Raw genomic sequence first — 9,423 nt, forward strand, 5'->3', positions numbered from 1 at the left:
CCCCCCCCCCGGAGCCGGTCTCCTCCCCCCCGACAGCGGCTCCCGTTCAGTCGCCACCATCTCCAGCTCCCGAGGCCGCGACTCCACCAGCTGAGTCTTCGCCGCCGGCTCCTGCTTCCGCCCCTCCCACCGAGGCACCAGCTAAGGCGCCTACACCAAGCAAGAAGAAGAGCAAGAAGCACGCTGCTCCTGCTCCGGCCCCCGAGCTGCTCGGCCCACCCGCCCCTCCCGTCGGAGCTCCCGGTCCCAGCGCCGACGTCATTTCTCCTAGCCCTACGTCACTCAACGATGAGGTGCGTACTCTTCACCCATGGTATTTTCTATCATGCGCGGGATCAGTGGCAATGCACTTCCAGATCTGGAAGCGCGTGGCACTATCTTCTCATTTTCTGTCAAATTTTAGCTTGATCTATAGACTGATTGCAATGGTAAATGTTCAGACAAAAATGCTTCAGACAAAACATGCATTGTTAACGTAAAAGAATTTTCCAGATCCCTAATTCCGACCGAGTTTTATTATTTCGTGCTACACTGTACGTAGGTTTAGTCCTCGCACATTGCCGCTTTACTGATAAAATCAATGCTGGCGTATTCTGGGTTGCGTTTTCTAAACGTGACCTCTGTCGGTGCACTTTAACACCGTATGACGACTCAATACCACCAACCGTTTGTCGTCAACTGATCGTATGTTAATACAATTTTCATATATATACACACTATATATAAAAATGTTTCTAAGACTTACATCGATAATAAATATATAAGTATTTCAATCTGATTTTTCACCAACATGGGCAAATCACATTTGCGTCTTAGGATGGTTTAGCTGTACGGACATTTTTTTTTTTATATCTAAATTAAATTGGATCAGATTCCGGACGCAATTATATACTTATAATGTAATTAATTATTATTATTATTAATAACATGTTAATATGCAATAATGATTTAGATTTGGTTAAATTTAATTTGAATTAAAAAAATAGGCAGTGGAATAAATATATTTTCTGCATACATGTTGTCACGTGGTGAGTATTATACTTTAACGCAATTTGGGTTAACGTTGTAATTTACAGAGTGGGGCAGAGCAAGTGATGAGCGGTGTTGCAATGGGAGCGGCCATCGTGGGCTGGATCTTCTTCTTCTAGAGAGAGAGAGAGAGAGAGAGACTATTTAATTTCTTTCCATTTTTCTTTTCGGCAAATCTCAGGATATCCGCGGGCCCACCATAATTAACATATATTTTGTCTATATGTTGATATGATCTAGATCGGACGGCGGGGATTTGCCATATTTTCGGCTCTCTTGGATTCTTTGTTTGGTAGAGTGAGAGAGTGAAAATTTGAGGGGAGAGGCTCTTTTTTATCTTTTTCTACTTTTGTGTACTATTATTCACTGCTTTTGCTCTGTTACTTTTCTCCCCATATTATATATTTTATTCTATTGATTATTTATTCTATCTCCTGCTCTTGCTTTTGCTTTTCTAATTTTTCCTTCGCTCATAAGTAATCCCAATAAGGCTACTATAGTATTACTATATATTTATAATTATGATTGGTAGACAATTTAAATTGAGTAATTATAATTTCATAATTAAAATAATAATATATGTTATATAATATATTAGGCCAAGGCATACTCAAGCACGCGGCAGTTAATTGATGTATCCATGTCTAAATCTTGGTGCCCATGTCTGAGAGAAGTTAGCCAAAAACTATCTAAGCTCTACTCATGTTTATAGAAGGGGAATTCATAATGAACAAAGTGATTATATATATACAACAAATCCGCAACATAAGTAAGCCTAAAAGCTTTTTGCCAGTACCAAGCTTTGGGAACACGGGTTCCACGTCTTTGTTGGGATCCAACCTCAAGGCATTGATATTATATTTTAAGATAATTCATAATATTTTACACAAATTTGAAGGAAATTGTGCATTCGATTCAAGAATATGTGTTAGTCCTTAAACAAAACTCAGAGCAAAGAATCATAGAATTATCTACATTCACAAAGTGAAGAATAAGGAAGTGGGCCAGCATCGAGTAGCCCAGCAGGTCAGGTCCTGGCCCATGAGCAAGGTGTCTAGCCCATAGAGTGTTTCTTTTTTCTAACCTAAAAGCCTAAAAACAAATCCAATTCAATAAGGTGAGTCAGCATTAAGCAAGGATCAACACATCACACAGGTTGATGATGTCCTACGATATGTTGTACTAAAAAATCTTCATGAAAATTTTAAAAATAATTATATAATTTTAACATATTCTCAATTACAATCCTCCTACCAACTTCCACTAAAAAATTTATAGAAAAACTGTGTGCAAGTTATGTAATCATTTCCCTATATTGTGAAAAGATTATGACTATGTAACTTGCACGTGGTTTTTTTTTTTTTTTTTCGTTTCATTCCTAATCAAAATTTGCAGAAGAATTGCAAATGAGACTTTTGTCACTTATGAACTATTTTCGAGAATCATGTAAGCAATGGAATTGAAAATATACTGGACCTATGAGACGAAAAATATAATTTTTTCTTTTTCTTAAGGGTAAACTACATTGACACTCCTGAGATTAGGTCTAGTTACATAAACAATAAAATTAAAATTACATCTCTTAAAGTGGTAATTGCAATTACAAGTATAATCTCTATTTAATGATGAAAACGTACATAAACAATCCTTGAATACATTTCACTGTCACGTCCTCAATACATATATTTATAATTTCATACAATGTTATTTGTAAAAATTAGACCTCACATCAGGATCGTAGACATAATTTACCCTTCTTCTTGATTGATAAAGTTTCTAGCTAATAATAGTGAGAACATTGTTTAAATTAGAAAAATTACCGAGTGTTCAGACAAGTAGCTCATGAAGCATTAATCTCATATTTCGTGTGACGGTACAAGAAGCCCATGTTCACCGACCTCATAATTTAAGCATAAAAGATTTTGTTCTAATCAAATTTTTAAATACAATCCACCGCGTCATAATTGTCTTTCATTTTTTTGTTAAATAAATAAATATATATGTGGAAATTATATAATAACATATGTAATAGGAGATCTATTCGATTATTTAGTAATTATTTAATTAAAATTAGTTAATTTTTGTAGTGTATCTCCTCCGTAATTATTAAAAGAGGAAGACAAGTTACCGCACAGCCTGTAGCTTTAAGAAACACAGCGTTTTTTTAGTATGTCAAGAACAAAGTACTAATAGAATATGCATGCACTGGATTTCCTTTACCTTTTTTTTTTTTTTTTTGTTTTCACGATAGTTGTCCTCATATAATATTTGAAATTAATCTTGTTTGGAACAAGAGCAAAAGAGTTAAACCCCTTTACAACATATATAACTCTAAAATTTCAAATATTTACTTACGGCAATAATTTTTCTAGAATCCAACTCGTTTTTTGCTGGACCAAAAACTGGTCTCTCGAGACATTGATATGTGCGCAAGCAACTAGCTAGAAGTCTTTTAAAACTATAAATGGGTGCTGAAATTTTCTAAGTTAAATGTTCTGACTCAGAAGTTGCGCGCCACCTTCTTTACACCAAAGACATCACTACATTGTGTCGTCCGAGTCCAAAATGGCAAGAGGAGTTGCTGTTCCCCATACTAACAGCCAATATACAGTCTGTATTTGTGCATTCTTAATCATCTTAGATTCCCTCCACCACATACACCTTTGTAATTGTCCAGATGCTATTGCTCTCCTCCCATTTTAGTTCCTCATTCCGATACACGGATAGGTTATGCTTACGTTGTAATTAATTAATATTGTTTCCTACTTAAGTCCTTGTGCTTCACTATAAATACAGTCGTCGTAGGCCATTGGTCGTCGTCACAGCTCCCGTAGTCGAGTGATAGAGCATTTTCTTAGTTTGTTAGCTAACTGAAAATGAAGCTTCTCTACTTCACTTTGCTTCTTGTTTCCTTGCTTTTGAGCTCTTCTTTCCTTGCGGATGCAACGGTTGCCCCAGCCCCTGTCCCTGGTAAGTGTCTATCCGTCCCTTCGTTGTGCTTTGTCAGCGTCAAATTTTTAGAACGACTACATTGAGTACGTTTGAGGTTTAATGTTACGCAGAAAGGATTCCCGACAACCTTGTCTTATATTGCATGAGAGCCTTTGCAGAATCTCTTATGATGTAATACATGACTGCATCTGCATAATATGGACATTTTTCCCAATTATATCGAATTCCCATTGTTTGATCATTGTAACGCAAAAAAGGGGAATTAATTAATCGTGGTTTCATGTTCAGTCGCAGGGTCTTGCAATGCAATGTGCAGCGCAAGGTGCGCGAAAGCAGGAATTCCCAAGCGATGCTTCAAGTACTGCTGTGTATGCTGCGATAAGTGCAAATGCGTTCCGTCGGGAACGTATGGGAACAAATCAGAGTGCCCCTGCTACAGAGATATGCTCAACTCTAAAGGCAAATCCAAGTGCCCTTGAGAGAAACTCACCTCAGAATTTGCCCCAATGATGTATCAGAATCTGTAAAACCATTCAAAAATGCATTGGGTAGCTGATACTGAAATTCTTTGTATGAGCATGTATTGGTGCTATAATAATTGAAATAAATTTGACGCTTGAAGAGAAAGTCGGGGTAATGTAAATTACATTAATGGAAAACTCTAATCAAAACCAAGTCTGCCCGATCAAATCAATTACACAGCAAGTTTATAAACTTGCGAGTCATACAGTGATTGTATTTTATTTACTATATAATTGATTCAGATTCGGCCGTTTGAGTTAGAATTCTAATGCCCGAAATTAACTAACAAACTGAAATAGCACATCAAGTGTAAGAATTACGTTGAAGTTCTTAGAGTGCGAGTGTTGATCATTTGTTGCAATAGAAAGAGAAGGAAATTGTCTCTCTTGTCACATCTATCCCATTGTTAATAATTGAAAATAGCAATATGAGTAATGGGGGAGCTTTTCAAGAATATGCATTCAGTTCTCTCTTCTCCTCAGAAACCCAAAAATAACCATAAAAAGAGTGCAAGAACGTAATTTGGAGAAGGGAACAGCTGAATAGCATTAAAAAGTTAGAGTTGACCACTGGAAATGAAAAAATTTACACATCCACAGCAGAGTAGCAAGTTAGGCGTATGAAGATCAAAAGCTGAAGGTGCAACGGATTTACCAAATGTAGAAGAATAGCACCAAAAATATAGATAAATGGTAGAATTACACTGACTAGGACCACTCCACCAGTGAACTCATTGCATCAATACTTTGCATATCCAAATGATTGGTGGGTTCATCTAATAGCAGAATGTTGGCTTGGACAAGGATATGGAAGTGAAAACAACACGTGCTTTCTGCCCTCCAGATGGTATTGCAATTGGAGTTAGGTGGTTGTGGCAGGGAAGTCCAAACTTACCAAGCTTTGCACCAACAGCCTCCTGCTTGCTGAGCCCCTCTTGTTCTGGATGTAAACGAAGCAAATATTGAACTAGTGTTTCATCCATTGTTAGTAGATCCACAAAGTGCTGTGAGTATCTACCAATCCTCAATTTTGACTTTTCCTTACTTCACCCTCAGTTGGAATTATATCTCCGGCAAGAAGATTGAGCAAGGTTGATTTGCCTTCCTCTTAGGCTGAACCATCTTGCAAGGTGCTTCCTCTTGGGCTAAGCCCAGCGATTCTGGACGGACTGACTTTCTCCTAGGTTAACGGGGCTGACTCGGCCTTAGCATTTTTTCTTGGACGAATCGATTTTGGACCATACCCATCAAGTATATATATATATACATAATTTAGCTCAAAGAATTTTTTTTAATCATTTTAAGTTTAATATAAAATTTTCTTGATTAAAAAAATATCTTTTAATTATAATAAATGTAAAATATAATCAGTGAATAAAACAGTCGAATTTTATTATATTTTAAGACTTAAAATTAAGTAATGAATGAGTACAATAGCTCCAAAAAAAAATTTATAAAAAGTTTTTATTAATTTGATTATAAAATTAATTTATTAACTATTTATTCTTTTAGATAAAAATAAATAATTACTTATAAAAAAATATGATAAAATATATTTATAAATTCATAAGATAAATGTTATATCAACAATAATTTAGGAGTACAAAGTATATTTTACCCTAAATATAATAAATTCACCATATCATAAATGCAGAACCCCACATAAGTCAAGCAAGCAATTCCAAAATAACACGACTCTATACTTTTTAAATAATTTTTATAAATTCAGATATGTATAAATATACTTTATCAAAAACGTTTAAAGAGATGAGTATTTTATATACCTGAAGATACTTTCATCAAAGATATATTTTATTAAAAAAAATAATAACTTTAATCCTTTACACATAATAAATAACTCTATAAACTATAAACCCTTTCAATAATAATTTTGTTTAGGGTAAATTTTATCAACATCTTAAGTCTAGATTAAATTATATAAACATATCGTATTTTTTTATAAATAACAGATATATTTCATAAAAATTATTAATTTAATAATTTTTAAAAAAATATATAATTATAATTTCAAAGAATACTACTGTAATTTTATAAAAACTTATAGGTGTTATTATAATATATCATTTTATTTATTTTATAACATCACTACATATTATATTATAGAGACAAACAACCTTTTCAGAAAGTTGCAGCAGCCTAAGCAACAATCACATCATGTATACAGATCATTGAACCTACACACGAACAGCCAATCAAGTGGCAGTAAAATCCAACACAAGAAAAGTAAAAATAAAAAAGGAAAAAAGAAAGAAAAATATTCTTCCTGAACGAGAATTAGAGAGATTCTTTTTGTCGACGGTCTCAAGGGCATGTTTGTTTGTTGGTAGCTAAATCATATTCTACTGGCGCAAATATCCCCAACAACACATAACCGAGTCAAACACGCCGTTCTGGTGTCCAGTGCGGCGGCGCTGGGCTGAAATGGGCGGACAGCACCCGCGCGTCGAGCAGCTCCACGATGGGCGTGAAGCTCACGCACCTTGGAGCCTTGTATTGGTTGATCGACGCTCCTCTTGAGATCGCGTAATCCATGAGCTCCTCAAATGTTCCATTCTTGACAACCCTAATCTCCAGCGGCCCGACTGAGTTATCTGCGACCCGGCACTGTCTGTAAACCGAGTTCATGGATTCTTCCATGACTCTGCAGCATTCCTCCAGAACCTCCCGGGTCGGCCCGTTCGCCGGATCTTTGACGAGCAATTCCCAGTATATCACGTAATGCCCTGGAATCGTGTTTGTGTCAGCATAGCTAGTGTATTCCACTACACTGGTATTGAGTTCGCGCAACAAAGCAGAAGCATTCTCGACGGCCTTCTGCAACTCCGACTCGTCGGTTTTATCGGCGTCGATGCTGAGGAGGACGTTCTTCCGGCGGATGAACTTGAACTGCGGAGCGGAATTGTGGAACCCGGTGACCCGGAGAATGTCTCCGACGCGGTAGCGGCATAGCCCCGAGTACGTTGTGACCACCAGCTCGTACTCTTTGCCGACTTCCACGTCAGCCAGGTCCACCAGCCGCGGAGGAGAGTCACGGTGTAGCTCCACCGGGTTGGCCGGGTCGTGAGGGATGAACTCGAAGTAGCCCATATTGGGCATGATGGTGTAGGAAACCTCGGCGGGCTTCGTCATAGGCTTCAAATTGAGCCCGAAATAGCACTCAGATGATGCGTACATGGTGCAAGCCTGTGGGAGGCCGCCGCTGTAGAAATCGAGAAGGGGAATGTATTGGGCCATCGCACCGGTGACAATCACGTCAAGGTACTTAGTGTTGGGCCAAATTCTTGGAATTATCCTCTCCCAGTTCTCACCCTCGCATTCTTTGGTGATGAACTCAGCAAGATCCGGATTCGGGTAAAGTATTTTGGCCATGCGTTCTTGAATAGCTGGATCGATGATTCTAGGGTTTAATGACCCGGTGGAGATGTCATGTGCTAGTTGCCGCCAATGGGTCTGGAGGAACCGAATGGCGCGGAGTAGCCCGGAGGCAAAGACGGCCCCGACACGAAGAACCTCGTGGCGCATGAGGAGGCCACATAGCATTTGAGTATACATGCTTTGGAAAGAGTCGGAGCAGAGAATTGCTTCATCGGGGCTGGTGTAGACATTGTAGGGGTCATAGGGTCGGGTCTTGAAATGGGTGCTCTTGTAGTAACTGGTGAGAACAGGGCGTGCTACCAGCCCGCCGGGTGTCATGGTTTCTGCCTTTATGAATAGAAAGTATAGTGCTTTTCCTTTGTCCAACCCTGGCACGTATCTGTCAGACACACGTTCAAGAATGATTATTGTCTATCATTCCCTGTTTAGATTTTAATTGATATAAGCCCAGACATAGAAACCATTTACCTTATTTTCTTATTTGTGTTTAAAAGATAGAGAGAAAAAAAAAATAGAAATAAATTAGTATGTGTTGAAAATAAATTGTATGTTTGACTTTGTGTTTTGAAGTAATTTAAAATATTTTAAAATAAGTGGTGTGGATTTGATGTTGGGATTTTGGTTTACAAAAATTATTATTCATTGTCAAACCATATCTTTTTTATATTTTTTTTATATATAAATATTATATATTTAATATTATATTTTTTGAAAACAAAAATTACTATTTATTGTCGAATATATATCTTTTATATTATTAAATGTATATATATTTTACATAGAGAAAGTTGAAAAATAAAAAAATACACAGATAAAGTATAAAAATACAAAAACAAATATTAGGCGCATATTATCTTATCTCAAAAAATACAAAATATAAATCCAAACATTGCCTTAAGATTCTTACAGGTTCATCACTGGCATCAGAAGAGAGTACAGCAGTTGCCTGCGGTCCATCTCTTCACTAATCGTGGGCATCAACTTTCTTTCACCAGCTGATGTTCCCGAACTGCAAATTCAAAATTCGCACAAGCTATTACACTTTGTAATTCGTGAATTAAAATATTTTGATACACTATTATATTACACTTTATACATGTCAGAAAACTGCAATATTAGCCTACTGGTGTTACAATATTAAGCTTGGTAGGAATTTATTTTTATAGCTTTATTTGATAAATTTTAAAAATTGCTGACAACGAGAACAAAAACGAATGAGATCTACTCAATTAAGCCTGCCATATGCACTTTTATGCTACATGTGATATCACATGCAAAATCCGAACTAGATATATAACCAAATAGCAAAGAAATACACAAAATTGTTCTTTTTTTTCTTAGTGTTTACCTTGTAAGGAACTCGGAGATGGGGTGAGAGCAAAGAATAGGAGAGCGATCCCCATTCGCAATACGTTGGATCTCCGGTTGAAGATCCTCATAGGTAACCACCGGAAGCCTAGACTTAAACGTCTGACGATCGGTAGCACCACCGGGGTTGAACCTCTGTAGGTACTCGGTGTCGGCA

General features: G+C 37.0%; 3 protein-coding genes across 3 annotated transcripts in view; 2 read left to right on the plus strand and 1 right to left on the minus strand.

Moving 5' to 3' along the window:
• LOC105176203 (lysine-rich arabinogalactan protein 18-like) overlaps nucleotides 1-1,459 on the plus strand; it is a gene marked incomplete in the record, with an annotated part of 1,749 nt that extends 290 nt beyond the window's left edge. Inside the window, 2 exon segments of the mRNA XM_020698704.1 lie at nucleotides 30-293; nucleotides 1,077-1,459. Of these exon segments, the coding sequence (XP_020554363.1) occupies nucleotides 30-293; nucleotides 1,077-1,148 (336 nt within the window).
• Nucleotides 3,830-4,608, plus strand: LOC105176205 (peamaclein-like). The gene is made up of 2 exons (XM_011098935.2): nucleotides 3,830-3,999; nucleotides 4,270-4,608. The coding sequence occupies exons 1-2, from the start codon at nucleotides 3,906-3,908 to the stop codon at nucleotides 4,458-4,460; spliced, it is 285 nt and encodes a 94-aa protein (XP_011097237.1). The 5' UTR covers nucleotides 3,830-3,905; the 3' UTR covers nucleotides 4,461-4,608.
• Nucleotides 6,658-9,423, minus strand: part of LOC105176322 (probable indole-3-acetic acid-amido synthetase GH3.1) — a 2,974-nt gene continuing 208 nt past the window's right edge. The window contains exons 2-4 of the mRNA XM_020698563.1: nucleotides 9,247-9,423; nucleotides 8,806-8,907; nucleotides 6,658-8,277 (exon numbers count right to left, since the gene is read on the minus strand). The exon at nucleotides 9,247-9,423 is cut by the window's right edge and continues 9 nt beyond it. Of these exons, the coding sequence (XP_020554222.1) occupies nucleotides 6,900-8,277; nucleotides 8,806-8,907; nucleotides 9,247-9,423 (1,657 nt within the window). The 3' untranslated portion in view covers nucleotides 6,658-6,899. The remainder of the gene's footprint in view (nucleotides 8,278-8,805; nucleotides 8,908-9,246) is intronic.

Source organism: Sesamum indicum, linkage group LG13, assembly GCF_000512975.1.
Source record: "Sesamum indicum cultivar Zhongzhi No. 13 linkage group LG13, S_indicum_v1.0, whole genome shotgun sequence".
NCBI lineage: Eukaryota > Viridiplantae > Streptophyta > Magnoliopsida > Lamiales > Pedaliaceae > Sesamum > Sesamum indicum.

Excerpts from the sequence above, each read along its gene's own strand:
- LOC105176205 (XM_011098935.2), top strand. The coding sequence starts at position 3,906 with ATGAAGCTTCTCTACTTCACTTTGCTTCTTGTTTCCTTGCTTTTGAGC. Across the intron at positions 4,000-4,269 it reads TGCCCCAGCCCCTGTCCCTG|TCGCAGGGTCTTGCAATGCA; the intron begins GTAAGTGTCTAT and ends TTTCATGTTCAG.